This window comes from Adiantum capillus-veneris, chromosome 22 (assembly GCF_014529385.1).
Source record: "Adiantum capillus-veneris isolate H3 chromosome 22, ASM1452938v2, whole genome shotgun sequence".
NCBI classification, from domain to species: Eukaryota; Viridiplantae; Streptophyta; class Polypodiopsida; order Polypodiales; family Pteridaceae; genus Adiantum; species Adiantum capillus-veneris.
Genome location: NC_140952.1, coordinates 46775662 through 46796655, shown reverse-complemented (window position 1 = coordinate 46796655; position 20994 = coordinate 46775662). Strand labels below are relative to the sequence as shown.

The 20994-nt window shown below is 42.5% G+C and overlaps 1 protein-coding gene across 1 annotated transcript; it reads left to right on the top strand.

Moving 5' to 3' along the window:
* Positions 1-1442: 1442 nt before the first annotated feature.
* Positions 1443-8154, top strand: LOC147429277 (ras-related protein RABH1d-like). Its single transcript, XM_086495168.1, has 6 exons — positions 1443-1571; positions 5529-5602; positions 5735-5823; positions 5917-6028; positions 7059-7149; positions 7543-8154. Exons 1-6 carry the CDS (start codon positions 1443-1445, stop codon positions 7675-7677), a joined length of 630 nt encoding a protein of 209 aa, XP_086351294.1. The 3' UTR covers positions 7678-8154.
* The last annotated feature ends 12840 nt before the right edge of the window (positions 8155-20994 follow it).

Here is a 20994-nt window from a genome sequence, read left to right as displayed (position 1 = left end):
CCCGATGGTTGTGAGTGCTGAGTGTAGGTGGTGTGAGGTTCGATTTTTGCAGGCGGCCCAAAATGGCGAGCAAGGTGGTGCTGAGCAGCTATTACATGTATTGGGAGGCAATAGCAACAGGTCGTGCATCCTAATCACACACGTGCACAATGTACGGGGCACCCCCCAGCTCGGCCCCTGCGACCATATTGGCGCATTCTTTTTGCACCTCGCGTCCCCACCTACGGGCCTTGATTGACGCCCTTACCCCTCCCTTGCTTCCCACAGCTCATGTCGCTTTTGCTCACTCCCGGTTCGTTGCACACGCTGATAGCAACATTGTTCTCCTGCAACAAAGCGGTACTTCGCTGGCATACGCATCAAGCAAGGCAACCTGCAGCACGCAAGGACGTGGCAGCCTGCAGCAAGGTAGTAGCCCAAAAGGGATGATATAGCCATAGCCTACACATTGACCATGCCGCGCCATAGCGACCTGGAAGGATTGGCGCATCCAAGGTTGGAGCTGGTGCACAGAGAGAGAGAGAGAGAGAGAGAGAGAGAGAGAGAGAGAGAGAGAGAGAGAGAGAGAGAGAGAGAGAGAGAGAGAGAGAGAGAGAGAGAGAGAGAGAGAGAGAGAGAGATACCACTCAAAACGAATAGGCGCAGCGAGCGGGTTGGCTGAGTACGCCATGAGGGGCCTTGGGATGGTTTGCAACCAACGAGAGAGAGAGAGAGAGAGAGAGAGAGAGAGAGAGAGAGAGAGAGAGAGAGGGGGGGGGGGGGGGGGGGGGGGGGGGGGGAGAATCACCTCCCTCTTGAAGCAGATCGACGTCTCACCAATCCTTTCTCTCTGTGCAAAAATGGTGAGACAGCTCGAGCGATAGTGCACGCAGGCCCTTAAAATTTGAAAAACTTGCTGGAGAGTACTGCAATTTTTAATGGGCTCTTGGAAATGTTTTTCAAACACGGCCGTACTTCTGCTTGTTGGCAGCTCTAATGGATTCCGAGCCACCTTGCTTTTTTCAAACACTGTCGTACTTTTGCTTGTTGGCAGCTGCAATGCATTCCGAGCCACCTTGCTTTCTGGGACATGAGTTGATGCCTCGCCTTCACTTGGTGAGTCATTGGGTCTAATGAGTTGAGTTGCCTTGCTTTATTTTCCACTGCTTCTTAAACCGAACCAATGAACGACACGTGGATGCCCTCTTCATCCTCAAAAGATTTAAGCTGCATAATAAATAGTATAGATAGATGTCAGGACGCAAGAGCTATGTTTTGTTTTTTTTTTTGGTATTGCAAGCACTGTTTATTTTGGTGGCTTTGAGGTAGTGTGTGAACACACCCCAAGAAGTTGCAGCTCTTCGACGCAAGCGCTAATCGTAGAAGGAATATACTTTCTCAAGAGTACCAACGCTATTCTCTCTACTAAAGCAGAGCGATCCCTCTCTACCTTGTGAGTGCAAATGGCAATGGCCCGTCTGCTGCCTGTTCCCATTCCTAAGCACAAGGTTGTATTTCTGGGAGACCAGTCCGTCGGCAAGACCAGCATCATCACCAGATTCGTCTTTGAAAGATTCGACACTGATTATGAGGTGCATTACAAACTCTGTGTGAGCGCTCGCGCGTGTGAGAAGTGAAGAGAGAGATATTGTCAGCGTCTGTCTTTTACGCTTAGGCTTGCCATCTTTGCTGTGGGCAAATAGCTATCTCGTCTGTCACTCCTGAGTCCTCTACCCTATTTTTAGCAACCTCTATTTCTTGGCTCTTTTTTTTTTGGCAAGATCCCCCCCCCCCCTCTCATGCAATGAATGCCTCCATCCACTTCAATGATGACCTTACTATCGTGTTCGACATCAATTAGCTAAACGTATGCAAATTTGCAATATAGCTAGCATGCTGAGGCTGGGGACATAGAATTGCCCCCCCCCCCCCCCCCCCCCCCTTCCTCTTTTTCAATGAGGCGTGCTTACCTCTAGGACACGGGTCTTTCCCCATCATCCTACATCCACATCGCAAGAGATACCATTCATTCAAGCATTGCTCCCACTCGAGGACATACGCATCCACATGAAAGAAAGGGGGAAGAAGGGTCAAAGATCGGTTTACACAATAAAATTCCTCTACTGTGTGTTTTCATTTAAAAATACATAAATTATACACAAAAGAACACTTTTACATGTTCAAAGGACATATAACTCCAGACCTCAAAAGAGTTAGCACAAAACTTTTTTTCCCTTCCCAAAGGGCAAAGGCTATAGAGATGCTTCTCTTCTTGCTGACTAAAATAGAGTTGTATTTTCAAACATTTTTCATAGGAAAAAAAAATGATTGATTGAAATAAAATAGCGGTCACTCTTTTAAATGAAGAGTGTGTAAAGTTAATGATGAGCATGTTTTTAGTTTTGAAATAGGAAATGAATGCTCATTTATCAAAAAAAAAATCTTTGAAAGCATGAAACTTTGTAAGTTTTATAGGTTAAATGATAAACTTAACTATTGGGTGGCTCCAAAAATCAGAAGAGTCACCTTTTCATTTCGAGAAGTTCTTTCATCCACCTTTTCATTTTAAAAAGTTCTTTTATCTTTTGGAACTTGACGTGATAGGCTAAAGTTGTCATTTTTGCTATTTACAATTATAAGGAAGGGATCTATCCTTTGGAGCTTTAATCTTTAGCGATATTTTATTTTTATTTTTAAAGATTTTAAAGTTAAGTTTGGAACATAAAGATGCATAACTTTTAAGGTAAGGTCTCTAATGAGGACTTAGAGTTTTTTTTTTTAAGAAGGTAAAAATTTGAATTAAAAAAAAAAAAAAGATTACATAGACTCACAGGTAAAGGAAGGGTCTCTCTGAGGCGCTAGAGTTATAGAGCTTAGAATTTTAGAGCCTTTAAAGTGGGATTTATAGCTTAGGGATCTAGAGTTTTAAATTTGTAGAGGGAGCTATGGAGTTAAAGATGTAGAATTTTTAAAGTGGGATCTAAAGCTTAGAGAGCTAGAGCTTAGAGGTGCTATTTTAATTCAATTCTCTGTGCTCATGTTTGTTTGTTTTTTTTATCTTAAAGATGTAGAGCTTTTAAACTGGGATCTACACTCAAATCAAGGCCTTAAAATGACACCTATTTGTTTTTGTCAAGGGCTATTTTGCCTATCAAAACAAGTGCTTAAAGAAAAACTCATGTCATTTGACTCTTAGAATCTCAAAATTGCCTATCATTTTTTGTGTTTTATACCCTTGAGTTAACGTTATATATGACAAAATATATAAGTTGATCGCATTACACAAAACATATGAAAGAGGGCTTGAAAAATTACACGTCAAAATAAATTTCTACTATGTCTGGCAGGCCTGATGATTTTATCACTTGTTTGTCTTTCAAAGGCTTGTACTTCTAAGTAAGAATAGTAGATGCATTTTAATTATCTTATAGGACATGAACTTCAAATTTTGGAAGTAGATGTCTTTTATCTTCATCTTCAATGTCGATATAAACGAATACTGGAGAAATTAGGTTTGAATATATATCACAAGTGATGCAGAGCTTACTAGTTGTTATCCATGTCAAACCTAAAAACATCTAGACTAACTATTACCCTACTCAGTGCAAATGATTTTTGATATGAAGTGTTTTAAGTACCAAACCTTTAGCAAAAGTGTATAACTTATTTTCTGAATGCTTCAAGTCAAAAGGTGGAAATGCACGATATAATATGTGTGTGCGAGAGAGAGAGAGAGAGAGAGAGAGAGAGTGTTGGCACAAGAAAAAGAGACCAAAAGGGTAGATGTGTGTTAGCCTAGCCTTTCATTTGCCCTAGTTGCTCAACTCCACCAAAAGGCAGAGGGAGAGCGCAATAGTTTCGTGTTCTCCATTTGGCCCTCTATAAACATGTTAGCAAGGCATGCAAACATCCAAGATAGAGCAATGCATGAGGGAGGAAAAAGTTGAGTGCCCAATGAATTTGCCTAGATTTTCTTTAATTGGGCCACCGACCATGGCTGGGTGCCCTATTGCACATTTAATCATAGACCAAGTTAACATGTTTGTTATGTACTCCTTTATTTGGATACATATCCACTTAATCTATGCAAAACGAACTCAAAATGTTGTGTTAATAAATTTCCAAAGTACAGAATCTACATTGCCGAGCTGCACTTATTTTTCTTTCTCAATTTATGACAGTAGTCACAAAATTGAGAGCATCTATATATTTGACTAGTTGAGTAGGCACCATTGGGAGATCTACAATCTTATTTACATGGTTATATAAGATGTATTTTGGATTTTTGAAATTTGTACCATGAAATTTTTTTAAATCGAACAAGATTTATGTAAAATTGAACCCCCCAAAATTTACGTCTTTTCTTGGTTATGACCTATATAGAGACTCACTTTGGAGCATAACTTTTCACTAAAACAGCATTACTTGTTTGTTTGAAAGAGCTTTGAAAGAGCCAAAATTTGCCCCATTATGCTTTAGGAGTTCGATATTGGTTTTTTAAGGTGAAGCTTTTTAGCTAATCAAGATCAACAAACATATAGGAAGCCATTTCCTCAACATTTCATGAGAGTTTTGAGAAAATAGCTTTATAGCTTCATTAAATAGTACATAGTGGGTCTACCATCAGTTCATTAATTAATTACAACACAGATTCCGTCCCTCACATTTTTGCAATGCAAAGTCGTAGCCTTCTACCCTAGTTCACACGCTCTCCAAATCTTGAGTCCCTTCACGCGATCCCTGCTTTGCACATTGATCGCAAGCTCGACTACCCTAACTTGCTCTCCCAGCTCATGTTGTCCTTGCATCTCTCTCTCTCTCTCTCTCTCTCTCTCTCTCTCTCTCTCTCTCTCTCTCTCTCTCTCTCTGCGTGACCATCAGTGAGATCCAACTGTGCAGATCCTCTTGGGGTGCCTCGATGGCGATGTCCATGCTCCCCGCATCACAATCACCTACACACAAGAGAAAGAGACAAAGTTGTCATTGAGTTGCCTGGGCGTTGACACATGGGATCTCTCTCTCTCTCTCTCTCTCTCTCTCTCTCTCTCTCTCTCTCTCTCTCTCGCCCTTGTCGATACATGACCATGTGTCGCCTCTACCGTTTTTGACCTGAAACCCACCACAGCATCTCAATAGATTCCTATAAAAATAAATGCAAAAATCGTTTGAGGCACATACTTGGTGATATGTTCAACTCGAGTCTTATTGTCAGCTTGTTAATATATTATCCTTTTTTTAGTAGGAAAAATGCTCAATACTTTTCATCTCATAATTTGGCTACAGTTTAAGCAAGACCTATACATTTAATTGTGAGCTTCATCGAATAAATACAAAATGTGGGGGAAAATATAACGCTCAAAGTGTTTATGTACACAGTATTAAGAGCTTATGTTTACCAATTCATAGTTTTCATTTTGGATTATGCTATTTATTGTTCACATCTTGATTAGCATTTATTGAGCTTAAATTCTCTCATAAATTCTTTAACTTTTTCCATTATACCAATCTTCAATACAAACACTAGATTAAGGTACATTTTGTCTTTATAGGCAACGATTGGCATTGACTTCATAAGCAAAACAATTCATCTTGAGAATGGTCACACAATTCGTCTACAAATTTGGTGGGTAGAAGCATCATTGTAGTGAGTGCATCCATCTAACAATTTTCTAGCAACATAAATAAGGTTTTAGGTCTTGATTTATAATGAGGAAATGATATAGTAACACCACAACTTCATTCTTATTTCATGTAGGGATACTGCTGGCCAAGAGCATTTTCGATGTATAATCCCAAGTTACATGCGAGATTCTTCTATGGGAATCGTTGTTTATAGCGTGGCAGGTACAACAATTACACTTCCATGAGTCTTTGATGTACTAATCCCACATTTTTTTACAACTTCCTCATGAGATGTGTCTTTTAATGAGTTTACAGATAGGTCATCTTTTGAAAGCGCGTCCAAATGGATTGAGGAGTTGCGAAACGAGCGTGGAAAAGATGTCATAGTTCTTTTAGTAGGAAATATGGTTGACTTGGTCAATATGAGGTATCCTTTAGTTCATGGATATGTGGTGACACTTTTTATAAATATCTAGTTTCAATATGTAGATATTTTGACTTCATAGCTATAAAACAAATGCATTTGCAATGTAGCTCGCTTCTCAAGTGCACGTTATTATTATGTAGTTTTCTTGCAAGCCATTCCATAAAACCTTGTGTTGAAACAAAACCTTCATCTCCTTGGAAGAGATAAAGGCAAGACTTTGAAAGATTATGCATGGATCCAATTCCCACTTCATGAAAATTTATTGAGGAAAAAAGAGATGTTTACAAAAATTAACAAATAATCTTTAGCTTTAAGGCTAACTAAGTACAAGTTTTCATGTGATTGTACCCAAAACTAGGGACAGCTAGTCACCTAGCTTCTCTTCTTCATCTTTTGCTTAATATCCAAAAGCTTATACTAGGGTAATGGAGCCAATAGGTAGAGAGGGTCTAAAACAACGAGATGTTAAATTGTTTTTTAATTTATCATCGAACTACTAGGGATTCATGAAGTGGATAGGGTTTGGTATGAAGAGATCTTGACATGAGCTTTCTTTACATCATTTTTCTTCAAAATTAGTGATCTTAGCACAAGATGGCCTTTAAATTTCGCTCTATTGGCTCTTATATTTTAACTATACTCAATTCGCTCCTTCACCCTAGATCTCTTCATTTGGAAAGTTCACTTAGAAATAGAATATTGTGGATATAGTTACCTAAAGATATTTTGTTCAACCCAAAGTAGGCAAAAACTCTCGCCTGTACACGTTTCATTAAAACAAACTAGCAAAAAATGTTTCATTAGTTGTTTCCTATAGTTATCTCTTGCAATATATTTCTTTAACACAAATTAGGAAAAAACTATTGCATCCACTTGACAAAGAACGTAATGTGAAGGGTGGATAAATCCATCCTCAAAATTATACCTCCAAATAGCATCCAACTTTTTAAACAATCCTTATTAGACTTCACCATGTTATTATGGATCATACAAGTTATCGATATTTCTCTTTACAACTTGAATATTTTAGAAAAGTTTCTGTTGAAGAAGGAATTGAGAGGGCTAAACAGCTGGGTGTAGATTTTATGGAAGCAAGTGCAAAAGAAGACTTCAACATAAAGGTTACTCCTATCTATCTCTTTCTTTTATATTTTAATCAATATTGTTTTCAAAAATCTGTGTAGCCCTAAGCCTAATGGTAGCTTTTTGAATCGATAGATGACATATAGTTGGATTCATAATACAAATCCCAGCTCAAGGTTCCCTTGCCCCATAAAATTTTTTATGATGTGACTATCATTAGACTATGTTGTAGGATCAAGTTCCTTTTCTTAAAAAAAGTTGATATTAATGCTACACTATTCATGTTGTAAATGTATTGTGGGTCTTTAAGTTCAATGGCTACTTCTTTATTAGGCTACTAGCCTTGTCATCACAATTTTGTGCCATGTAACATCTGTAAAAATTTTCTAAATCAAATAAATCGATCTTGCTCTATGCTATATATGTTGCAGAGCATATTCAACAAGATAATCAACATTCAACTACAACAATGTGAAGGTGTACTTGCAAGGAAAGAAAGGCTAGTGGAAGTTGACTTACAACCAATTCAAATCCGAAAAAAGGATACAAGTATATGTGCATGCTAGTTCATCCTCGAAAAGCTTGACGATTGATTCTCATGTTGTATATTGTTTTTGCAAAATATTTTTAAAATGTGAGCAACACTTCCACTATGTAAAATTTCTATAGCCTTTTGATCCTGTAAGGTGTATCGCAAATGTTCCTCCTCTAGTAACCCAAAAATTGATTGACATCTCTTGCTTTTAGTAAGAGCATAGGCAAAATAATCCAAAAGATGAGCTACCATTTGATCCCAATACCTATTGTCATAAACCAAATATTCATGAATTATTGCTCTTGTAGTAGGTAGCCAACAAATTTGGGCAAATCTCCAATGAACACCAGCTGGGACTTCCATGTACCTTTAAGAAGGTATTTTGAGAAACTATTGTATTATAATTTTACCACAAAAGCTATACGTTGAGCATCATTTTCTTCAAGTTGCTTACCCCTAATAAGATTTGTGGACTCTTAAGTGTCTCCTTTACCTCAAGTCGCCTTCTCCAATGTCCCGAATTCGAGATATTCGACTTGCTCATTTAAAAGTATTTTGCATGTTTTCTAAATGCCTTGAAAATGATGCCTATGCTATGGTCATCTTAAATTATAGATTAGAAAATAGCCAAAGAACACGACATAGGACATGAAGAAGAGAGTGCTAAAACATTGATCTTTCCTTTTTTGAATAGTTTGTGAAAGTCCTCAATATGGGCAGTATCAAGTATTGGCTTGTCTCTAGCCCTATGGGCAGTTTCATTAACTAATAGAAGGATCTTTTTCTCGGTAAAAAAAAGTATTGGCTTGTCTCGTGCTAATAACAAAAAATGCTTACGCACAAGAAGATTTAGAAATTTTCTCATGTAGGAAAACGGAGTCTTTTCCAGTGTTTTTCACACAATGAATAACATCATGAGCTTCTGTTCGAGAGGCACCGCATACCTAGCTAGGTACGATTGGGGGCAGGGGACCGCCAGCCCGGTGGGGGCGGCGGCGGTCTCCTGCCCCTAATCGTACCTAGCTAGGTATGCCGTGCCTCCCTCACAAAAGCTCATGATGTTGAGGTAAGTCACAATGTGGGAATTATTGTGAGAATTTGTCCAAAACTTCTTGTGGTATCTAACAGCAAAAAAATGTATGCTAGATGACTGAATGGAAACATCAGCAGCCAATGGCTTCATGACATCTTCTGAGCATGCAAATTCAATGGATGCTACAGGAACAGAATCGAGGTGTGCAAGCCAAATTTGATGAAATGAAGAGCCATTGAAAAAGGTCTCTCATGCATAACAGATTAATGAATGCCGTCTCTTGATCACCTTGTCCCTTGCACCCCACAATGGCTTCATGAGCTTACAGACGTCTTCTGAACATGCAAATTCAATGGATGCTACAGGAACAGAATCTAGGTGTGAAAGCCAAACTTGATGAACTGATAAGCCACTGAAACAGTGGCTCTCCTGCATAACACATTAATCCATGACTTGATCACCTCGTCCCTTGCATCCGGTATCACTATGTACCATGCTGAGGTACTTGACTGAGCTGCAGAAAAGACAAGCTATGATCAAACAAGCCTGTCCGCCATTGCTTTAGAATATATACCAAGAACCTAGAAACTAAATCTTCTCGGGAGACATTTGCTGACAATAGATCACTTGCAGCCTGCTACAAAATTTAATGAGTCTCTGCAACACTTGGAAATACTTAGAAATAGGATTAACACACTTCTAAAAAACATTCCGACGCCCTAACGGCGCAGAAAGAAGTTAGAGAGGAAAATTGCCCATAGCAATTGCTATGCCCTCTACAATTCAACCCCACTCTTGCTTGCTTGATTTCTATGATTTCTGTTTTTGGCCTCTGCATCTTGCAAGCAATCGAAAACCTAAACCACATCCACCTCTCCATTCACTGGCTGAAATCAAACCATGTTCGGCTCTCATCAACGAAAGTCGAACATGGAGGCTGATTTGGACCACTTACTATTTATTAGCGTATCCGACAAAGGTTAGCAAATTCACAAGAATCTGATCTCCACTATAATAAGTGCCTAGCATGCAGCCGAGGTAAGTCCCACGCTACACAAGACAAAAGCAAGGGCAAAGAGTAAGAGCTGCGTCCCGTTGATGTGGCTGCAGTATTTGGACTCATTGAGTCCTCCAGTTCTATCAGCTCCTCCACGTTAGTGTTCTTATATTCCAGCTTATTGAAGAGTGCGGGTGCAAGAGCGTGTGCGGATAGGAGCCTACGTGCGTGCTCGTGTGGTGGAGAAGCAGATAAGCTCACCATTTGGTGGAGTCTCTATGAGGATTCGTCTACACTCCTTATTGTTCTAAATATCAAACAATGATAAGGTTAGGAATTAATGAGTTAGTGGGTATAGTTTTAGGAGGGTAGACGACTAAAGGCGGCCTTTATCCCACTAATCTGTCGCTTAAAGGCCAATGTGGTCATAAGTGGCTATGACTAAAGTCAATATGTACAAAACTTGTACAACCGTGAAGCATGCCAATAGCTTCACCCTACACCCATCAAGTCTATACAGTGTGCAAACCGTTTTGAAGCTAAGGCCTTTTGTAAGTCTGCAGGGTTGTTATTTGTGTGAACCTTGACTAACTCTGCACACTTGCCAGTCAAGAAATCCCAAATGAGATGGAATCTCACCTCGAAAACACAGGATTCTTCACCAATGGTATGGCACTTTGACTATCACAATGCAAAACTGGAACCTAATGAATTTCCAAGTCTCCCACTAGATGTACTGCATATGAAGCTGTAACATACTCAGACTCTGTAGTGGAAGAGGACGTACAATCCTCAAGATGTGATCTCCAAGAAATGGCTCCTCCAATAAATATGAATACATAGCCAGAAGTAGACCTTCTGTTGTCTGCACAACCCGCATAATCTGTATCGTGTAACCCAGAATAGATGCATCATTGTTCCCAAAGCGTAGACACTTGCTAGTTGTACCTTCAAGGTACCTGAGGATATGCTTCACTGCTTCCCAGTGCTTCTTGTCGGGATTAGCCGTATATCGGCTCACCACTCTCACTGGACCAAATGCAATGTCTCGTTTTGTAGCTACCATAGCGTACATGAGATTGCCCACCTCTGAAATATATGGCACCTTAGCTATCTCTGCTCTCTCAACATCCGATTTGGGAGCATCCTTCTTGCTAAGTTTCAAAGATACATGCATTGGGGTACTCAATGTCTCCCCCCCGCATATTGAAACGTTGTAAGACCTAATCGATATAGGATTCTTGAGACAACTCAAGAATACGACGCTTCCGATCCCTCCTGATACGCATATTAAGAAAATGATTGGCATTTCCCAAATCTTTCATGGAAAAATTCTTGCTTAATATCTTCTTTAGATTGGCAATTTTCTCAATGGACTTTCCAGCAATAAGCATATCATCTACATACAAGATGAGAATGATTAGTGAACCATCATTGAGTTTCTTTGTATACAAGCAGTGATCCTCTTGACTCCTTTTAAATCCTTGAGACTTCATGAAAGCATCAAACTTTTGATACCACTGCCTTGAGCCTTTCTTTAAACCATAAAGCGTCTTCTTGAGTTTATATACAAGCTCCTCTCTGCTTGGCTTCTCAAACCCTTCAAATTGCTAAATTTATACATCCTCTTCAAGATCCTCGTGAAGAAAGGCGGTCTTCACATTTATCTGGACAAGCTGCATGTTTTCAATGATTGCAAATCCATGCACTATCCGCAATGTAGTCATCTTGACTACCGACAAAAAGATTTCATCAAAATCAACTCCAATGTGCTACTTATAGCCTACTCCCACTTAAGCTTGTCATCCATTTTTATAGCTTCCTGGAAGCAACTAGGCTCATTGCAGTTAGTCAGCATAATGTAGTCCACACCTGGTTGAAACCGCTTAGGCGAGTGTGAGATCCTACTAGATCGTCTCAAGACCTACCTACTGCTCTCCGCTCTCTCTGGAGCATTGCTAGTCGAAGCTACATCACTAGCTCCCTCAGTTAATTTAACTACCTTTGAGGCGACATCCTCAAATGTGACCTTTCTATACTCAACCTCTATTTTAAGTTGTTTGTACATCTTTGACTCATAGAAGATTATGTGTGAAATACAAATAATTTTTCGAGATTTCGAGTGCCAGAGACGATATCCCATCTCTCCATATGCACCATATTCCATGAAAGTATACTTGTGTGACTTTGAGCCCAACTTCTTGCAAAGCTCTTTTGGCACATGTGCATATGCCTCACAACGAAAGTCACGCAAATGATCGTAGTGTGGTTTCTTCTAAGACCATAACTCTTTTGGAATCTCATAGTTCAATAATATGCTAGGTGACCAATTATGTGCATAGATGTCAATACAACTTCTGCCCAAAAACCCTGATTCAAATTTGCCATGGAAAGCATAGTTGTGACCCTCTTGGATTGTTCTATTCATACGCTCAACTCTGTTGTGTAAGGTGCAGTAAGTTGCTGCAGTATGCCTCTTTTCACACAAAAATCCGTAAATTCTTTGGAGACGTATTTTCCACAATTACCAGTCCACGGTCTTTTATTTAATCTTCTTGTGAGACTGATTTTCTACTAGCGCTAGGAACTTCTGGAACGTTGAGAAGACCTCATCCTTATGTTTCAAAGGATAGATCCACATCTTCCTAATAGAATCATCTATGAAGGTCACAAAATATCTAGCACCCCCTAGAGACTTGGTCTGCATAGGACCACACACATCGCTATGTGTCACAAACTATTGACATGTCAAGTCACAAAGAACGGAGCCAACCTTCAGATCACGGCCGAGGGGCTTAAACCCTAAGAAGCAGAAGCAGAAGCAATAGAAGAAGAGGAAGCGGAAGAAGTTCCCACCAACTTATAAGATTACGGCCCAAGTGACATAAAGGCATTAAAATAAAGCTCGACCCTCACACACACAAAAAACAGCATAACCAACTGATGACGTGACATAGAAGTACGGATTTCCGGATTTTGCGCTAGCCTACTGACGTGGCAAATTGTACGGATTTTCGAATTTTGCGCTGACTGCTGATCTACTTTGTGGGGTCATTCGTCTTGAGTCTAGCATCTTGAGTTTACGCACATCACGTTTGTACCATCCTTGGACAATTGAGCCTCGACACCCCCGTTTTCCCCGGAGGTTCTGGGTTGGAGCTGAGTGTGCTGCCATGGTAGAGTCTGTATTGGTTTCTTTGAGTTAGGCGATGTTCATGCTATTCAAGTTCCACTGCTGAGTCTTTGTGTTGTTGCTCTGTTATTCATTGTCTTCTGTGTTTTCATTCTGTGGAGTGAGATCTCACGCACATTGCATTGAGGAGCATCCACTGTAGAGAGCACAACACATTATCTCCGCTACCAGTGCTCTCATTTTTGGTACGCCAGGTGGGACCTCAACTGAAGTCTCACTCCGTCGAAAGTCAAGTCAAGGAGCTACCTGGGTTAAGATCTCTGTATTGGTCAGTTGGTTTTGACTGGGTTGGACTTGCTTCAGCTTGGTCTAGTCTAGTTTCACCTCGACCTGCTTAGTTCTAGACTTGCTTGTCTAGTCTCTCGTCCTGGTCTAGTCCTCTCTCGTCCAGGTCTAGCCAAGTGGTCTAGTCACTCACCCTGGTCTAGTGGAGTCTGGACCAGTGTTCAATAAGTTAAAGGTCTTCGTGTCCAAAGCTTGGGGTGGCTTTTGGTTAGTACATGACACACACAAGGTAGTCAAAAGAGCGACAAATCCCACTACTAAGTCCTCTGAAGTTCTACCACAAAAAGCGTCAACCCTTCGTCCAAGTAGAAGTCCACCGGCCCCATTACGCTTATCTTCCCCCGCAGGTACCTCCATTCCCTCAACCAGTTGGCCCGATGGACCACATATCAGATATTAAACTGATAGCCAAAAAAAAACCGGTTGGCTCCTTTATGGTTGGTCTGCGAGCATATTACAATGTGCGTGTGTATGTGTGTCACCCACTATGTTACAACAAACTCTTGAGCAACAGGCTCCTGCACAGACAGCCATGGAGGAGCTCACAAGATTTATTTCCCTCTGCAGGGGTCGTGGCCTCAACCTAGAAGATGCCTACTTAGTACTCTTCCCATCCACCTTGGATGGCTTAGCAGATAAATGGTACAGTTAGTTTGCATAAAACCACTTTACTACTTGGGCCATGTTAAGACAATAGTTTTGTGAAGCTTTCAGATCATGGGATTTCCAAGAGAAGGTTCTGGATGAGTTGGCCAACTTGATACTCCAGCCCAAAGAGACTTTTGCAAAACTCATGACCAAAACTGAGTCTTTGGTCGCCAAGCTTCCTCAACAACCAGGTGAATTTATGGTCATGTGTAGAGAAGGCTCTTCCTAAGACTTCTCAACAAAAACTCAAAGAGGGTCTCCGACTTGAAGCCACTCTGGAGGAGTTTGTTGCTGCTGCTACTAGGTTAGAGGGGGCAACAAAGCTGTTTACCGACTCTGCTCAGGTAGAAACTGCCACTGTACTCTTGGAAACTCCATCTGACCCCTTGACTTCTTTACACAGTGAACTGGAAGCCCTAAAGTTACAGTGAGCTCGTCAAGAGGAGAGGTCCTCTCTTAGACAGGAGAAGCCTCCACATCACGAGGCTTTGGAACAGATCAAGCGCGAGCTAGAAGAGCTCAAGTCTCAGCAGGAGACTTGAGCTCAAGTCTCAAGTCTCAGCAGGAGACTAAGGCTATGGTTTGGTGTAGCTCATGCCGTTTGCCAGGGCACCCTCCACATGAATGACCCTTTCGGGCTTATTGCCACTTTTGTGAAAAGTCTGGACATGAGGACAAGGATTTCCACTACCTCAAGGGATTGCGACAAATACAACAAAGTCTTGGTCCTACTCTTCAACAGGGGCCACCACTTGCATCCAACATGGTTTCTCCCTATGGCCATCCAAACCACATGCCACCTTTGCTGACAGCCCCTCCTATGCAAAGTATGCAGAGCACTTTTCTCTTTGAGATTTTATCATGCCCATACTCCCTCATCCCCTCAAAGCTTCTACACCTCTACCTCCAACTCCATGCACCCAGATCAAGGACCACCTCGCCCATTGAATGGACCATTTTGTGCTACAAATGCGGAAAATATGGACATTACCAAAGCAAATGCCCCCTGCCAAAAGGGTCCCCTCCCTGCCGACATTGCCCTGAAGCGAAGGATCACTACAATAAGGATTGTCCCAACGTACGTGCATCCACGTCTTTGAGCCCAAGTCAAAGCCAAAATGAGTTTATCTTTCCCAAGATCAATCTAATAGCAATTAACACCATCCCCCAGTCGCCCCCTTCTGCCCATGTGGTTGCTCCTCAAGCTGGTAGAGGAGACAGCGGGTGTCCTCACTCAGGCCGGAGGGCCGCTCTCGATCTTAGCATTCCAGCAAGTTCAACTCCCCCACACATTCTCCCACCAGTAGATACCCCGCTTTTAGCTGATGACAAGCCATCCCCTAGTGTCAAGCAAGGATCCAAATCTTTGCTCTCTGATATTGATGAAGCTTTCTTGGAAGCAGTTGCCAATCTACAGCAGATCAAGGTACAAGAGAAACCAATGGTAGAAAAAGAACACCTTACAATAGAGACAATCTTGAAGAACACCTTCCAACAAGTGTCGCTCTATGACATGTTGCGGCTAGATGCGAGTTTTCAAAGTGACACCCTTGTAGTTATTCAATCACTTTAGCCCGGAGGAGGTCCTAGTGGCGGGCACCTCCCAGTGCAACCATCAAAGTCCTATATTATATCCCATCCCGTTGCTCCCCTTCATGATTATAGAAGCCCTCGTCTCACCGTGTCTGTCTTGGGGCGTCAATTCTTAGGTGTGATAGTGGATGGTGGATATGGCATCAACCTGATGCCCGAATTCACTATGTTGGCTTTAGGTCTACAGCCTACTCGCCCTGCTCCCTTCACAGTTACATTGGCTGACCAGAGGACAGTCTACCCAGTGGGCATAGTGGACAAGGTGCCTCTGCAGGTACAAGTCTTCACCTTTAGCTTAAATTTTGTTGTGGTTCGTCTTCCCCAGGTTGAGGGAGAATTTCCTTTGCTCATCAGTAGACCATGGCTGAGACACACTAAAGCACTTCATGATTGGGGAAACGATGCCATGCGGATACATAGGGGATACGTACTCCTAGCACCCCAATGCAACCCATTCGCCAAGAAGGAGGCATGGATCCCGTAGTGAAGCATAGTTCTTTGTCAGTGGAAACCAACCTTGAATCGGAACAGCCTACTCCGCCTGACGGATTAGACGAAGATCTATTGTAGTGGCTGGAAGCTACCAATTCTATGCCTTCTTATGGAGTCTCTATTCAACCTTTGCCTGAGGATACACCCTCATCCAAATTTTCTACAATGTCTGAGCCCAATGAGCCACCTGAGCCAGCAGCCAATGTTAAAGATCTACATTGTTCCCACACACATCAACCTCAACCCCATCTGTGTTTGACTCTCCGACCAAGCCAAAGTTATCCTTTGTGTCTACTGTACTACACTTCACCAAGCTTCTTCAAAGCGGGTTACAACACAAAGATTTCGCTCTCAAAGTGGATGACCCAGCTCATGATGTCTCTCTACTCCTACACGCGACAACTTCTTCACCTACAGTGCAATCTTCAGCAGTGTCCTCTCCCCAAAGACTCGGACAGGAGACGATGCGATCTGGACCATTGTGGAGAGATTTAGAAAGCAAGTTCACTTTATTCCAGTCAAGAAAATGATCAAAGCGGATCATATGGCTAGGATTTTTCTAGCATAGATCTTTAAGCATCATGGGACGCCCAAGTCTATTGTGAGTGATCGAGATCCTCCCATGATAGGAAACTTTTGGCGTGCCTTGTTTGATAACCTTGGCACGAAGTTGAATTTCTCTTCTTTTTATCATCCTCAAACAGATGGGTAGAGTGAGATCCCTAATTCCACACTATTGGATATGCTGAAATCTTATGTGTTAGAAAGACAGTCTGACTGGGAGAAGCATTCGTCTAAGGGGAAAGCACCTTTTGAGATTCTTTATGGTAAGCCTTTGCTTCCACCGATCCTTGTCACTAAGGATAAGATTTTTATAGCAGAGTTTGTCCGAGATTTGGACACGACCTACTGGCAAGTTAAGAGAGCAATTTTGCGCTCTTAAGAAAAACATAAGAAAGCTACGGACAAGCACAGAAGGAATCTGGACTTAACAGTCGGTCAATTAGTCTTACCCAAGTTTGAGAAGGCAAGGCTAAAGAAACAAGCAACTCAAAGAGGGAAAGTGGTAAAATTTTCCAATCGATATTGTGGGCCGTTTAAGATAATTGACCAAGTGAACGATGTGACGGTCCGATTAGAGCTACCATCTAATTGGAAGATCCACAATGCTTTCCATGCTAGTTTACTCCGGCCATATGTGGGACCACCTCCAAGTCAGGCATTGCTGAGGAACCTCTTGAGGTTGAGGAAACGGAAGAAATACTCCAACCGGAGCAAATCATTCATCATCAGGAGCAACCACTCAAGTCTGGGAAGATTACACGGAAGTACTTGGTAAAGTTCAAGAAATATTCTACTCTAGATGCTCAATGGATGACCGAGCTAGCAACTTATCCCTAGATTCTGGAAGGATATGTACAAGCACTACAGTTGAGGACAACTGTTTAGAAGCCAGAGGGATGTTGCTAAATAGACTATTTTCTTTTTTTTTGAGTAATTTATTTTTATTGAAATTAAGATATTTAAAATGTGTGCACTTGAACCGTAAGGTTAGGAACCATAGATCTACGGGAATTATTAAAATCCATCAGGAAACGGACAACTCTAATGTGTCATATGATGGGTGACATTAAGCATCGCAAAGGGGTGTATCGTTAGTTCGACAGGATAGACCGGGAAACGGATATTTCCGATGCGTCACATGATGGGTGACATGAGTATCAAAAAAGGATTATTCCATTGGTCTGGTAGGAAACCCGAACTGAAAAAAGAAATACGCGTAAAGACGCAAGCACAAGAATAAAGATGGTTTCTGAATATTTTCTAAGAAAAGCATATGCTTTCCCACGAGGAATCTATGTTTGCATTGCATCTGTGCTTGAGAACTGCATCGAGGGACACCTGGAAAGTGTTGTGTGGCATCAAATTTCAGCTCACCAAGTTCATTTGAGTTTTTAAACACGTTCACACATTTTAAAAACTTTGACCGCCGTCCACTTACTAAGTGGGCAGCCCATAATTAAATTAAGCAAGGCCTCTTCTTAAAACAAAACCAACGCTACCGAGCAGGCTGAAAATTTCGAAGTGAGCAAAAGGCACTGCCAGCCCCCTCTCTTTTAGCGCTACCTCTTGCAGGTAATTTGTTGGCGGACACCGCACCTACTATTCTTGCGGGTGCGGGAGCCTATAAAAGTAGCACACTCTCTCTCTCTCTCTCTCAGCTACACAGAAGTGCTAGCACTAGCAACAAGAGTTTACCTGGCGGAGAACCTGCGAGCAATCGAGCGAAGCCAATACACAGGAGTCCGTACTCGGAGTGACAGGTATCAATCATGAATTCGCCGTACGAGTTGTTTCGTGTTCATGCTTTTGTAGATACTCCATAATGGAAAAGAAGCAATAAGGCCTCGGCCTATGCTCAAAGGATTCCTGGGAGAATCGGGAATGGTCTATAGAGCTTTTTCGCTCTAGGACAGCGGAAACCGAATTGAGAGCTCGTTTCTCGGAAATTCCCCGCAAGGGAAGGAACTGACCTTCGAATCGGAAGATATAGAACGACGGAGTCGCTCCGGTTCTTGAGCTTGTAAAAAGATTCTCCCTAATAAAGATTCTCTTTAAGGGGGGGACCAACCCATCTGTTGGTCCCAAATACTGTGTCGATCTTCTCCCTCATCTCTTTTAGGCTAAAAGATTATTTATTTTCAGTTTGTTGATTATTTGTGTGCACTCCCGTCTGTGACACTAGACCACTAGGTGTTGAAGCCTGAGTTACTAGTCATAGTATAGAATAGCCATACGTCCCTTGCAGTGTTCTCACCAACTATGGTAAAATACACTTCACTCTGCTAAGTGCAATCATATCATGGATCTAGCTTTGGCATCAAGCTTATTCCACTCGGCATCCATATACTCATTTTCCTAAAGAAGCTATGATTGTAGCTAAACAAGTACGTGCCACGGGCAAGAAGGAGTGCAAGGTATGCTGCTACAGAGAGCGCTCTCTCTCTCTCTCTCTCTCTCTCTCTCTCTCTCTCTCTCTCTCTCTCTCTCTCTCTCTCTCTCGGAAGTGGGCAATCTATAGAGGAGGAAGAGCCATCATTAGAGACTTTGTGAACAAATCACCTCAAGCACAGGAAACTAAAGAAACCTGATTGCACATCTTTCTTTTCTTTATATATAGAAAGCATGGGTAATACATGTTGTAATGGTAAGCTCATGACCATGGAGCTCTGAGCTATTGAGGTAGTTTTATTTTATTTTCATTTTGCTTTGATGGAAGACACTGTAACCAAGGATGTATTCTGATTTGTCCTATAGGTCAGCTTTGGCCTCGACAGGACGTTAATATCTCTCTCTCTCTCTCTCTCTCTCTCTCTCTCTCTCTCTCTCTCTCTCTCTCTCTCTCTCTCTCTCTCTCTCTCTCTCTCTCTCTCTCGCCATCTTGAGACCTTGGACGAATTCAGCACACACAGGGGGTTGACTGTGAACCTTGGCAAAACCAAGGTTATGATCTTTCACACATCCAGTGCAGTGAGGAGCGCTGCCACCTTCACAGCAGCAGGAGGACAGGTTGATGTAGTCACCTCCTATGTCTACCTTGGCATCACATTCACCAGCCTACCAGGACCCTTCACTATGAGGCAGGCTGCTGCTGACAGGCTTACCCGAGGATATGCAGCTCTGACCATGCTAGAGCGGAGATGCCACCAGGCACACTTTCAGGAGCCCCGCACGAAGGGGTGGCTTTTCGACACCTTAGTCACCCCGGCCTTGATGTACTCTGCGGCAGTATGGGCACCAGGATTGACAGCTGACCAGTGGACACACCTTGAGAGGCCACAGGTATGTATGATCTCACGCTTGCTCCGCAGCAAGAAGACAGTGCCACATGACATTATTAGAGCCGAGCTCGCCACACCACCTATGGTTGTAGAGGCACTATTCCAGACAGTCTGCTTCATCTAGAGGATGAGAGAGCTACCTCCTGACAGACTTACTCGTAGAGCATTTGAGGCAGCTATACAGCTATCAGAGAGTGGGCATGAGAGAGCATGGTACTCATAGGTCAGAGCATGGTTTGAGGGACACGGTCTTGACATGGAGAGCCTACCACCATTCCAGTACGACCCCCACTCACCATATGTTCACCTCTCTCGCAGTGAGAGGAACTTGGTATTGAGACAGGATCTGCGGCAGCTATACACTAGGAGAGTCTGGGAGTCACCTGGCTTGGGGACGAGGATGTCAGATTACAGAGACCAGTTTCTCACCATATTGTCTGGGGGGTTCATACAGAGACCACGCTATATGGACACATATATGCCACATAGCTCACGGGTGGCGATTGGTCAGCTGAGAGTGGCTTCACACAGGTTAGAGATTGAGATCGGGAGACATACTGGTGTTCCCAGGGAGGAGCGAGTCTGCAGAGCCTGCACAGAGGAGGTGGAGAGTGAGGAGCACTTTGTATGTAGATGCAGAGCATACACTGAGATCAGAGGCAGGTATGAGGCCTTATTCAGAGGACAGCCCACTCTCCGAGAGATCATGGACTCTCGAGATCAGAGACAGCTCGGACGTTTCTTACTAGAGATACAGAGCCATCGGGACACACTACTACAGCCACACACAGCTACACAGACAGAGGGGAGACAGTCGCAGCTCACAGACTTCTTTCAGAGGATTGCCGCCCCTCCCTCACCAGACACTCAGAGGGGAGTGACACTCCCACAGCGGAGGTGAGCCGAGCTAGACGACGACCACGAGTCACAGGCTACAGGGGCGCGAGCTCCCACCACCGACAGATCGAGGAGATCCGAGCCCGGGAGCGCCGTGCCACTGAGGAGCGAGTGGCTCAGATGAGGGCCGACCCGACAGCTTTCATCCGGGTAGCCTTGGCACCAGACCCGCCCATGTACCACATCTTACATCCCCCCATTAGTACAGGATGGAGCTAGATAGCTTGATGCATTCTCATGATTGTACTACCTTGAGCATATAGACATGCATATACCCCTAGAGATAGAGCTCCATCTCTCCTCAGATACTCCACTACCTACATTCAGTTCAGTTTTGTATCAATTTTGTTTCATTTGTCTTTCCGATA

Bases quoted from the DNA above. Each gene is read 5' to 3' on its own strand.
- LOC147429277 (XM_086495168.1), top strand. From the start codon at position 1,443: ATGGCAATGGCCCGTCTGCTGCCTGTTCCCATTCCTAAGCACAAGGTT. The intron at 1,572-5,528 runs GTGCATTACAAA...TTGTCTTTATAG, and splicing joins GATTCGACACTGATTATGAG to GCAACGATTGGCATTGACTT. The intron at 7,150-7,542 runs GTTACTCCTATC...TATATGTTGCAG, and splicing joins AAGAAGACTTCAACATAAAG to AGCATATTCAACAAGATAAT.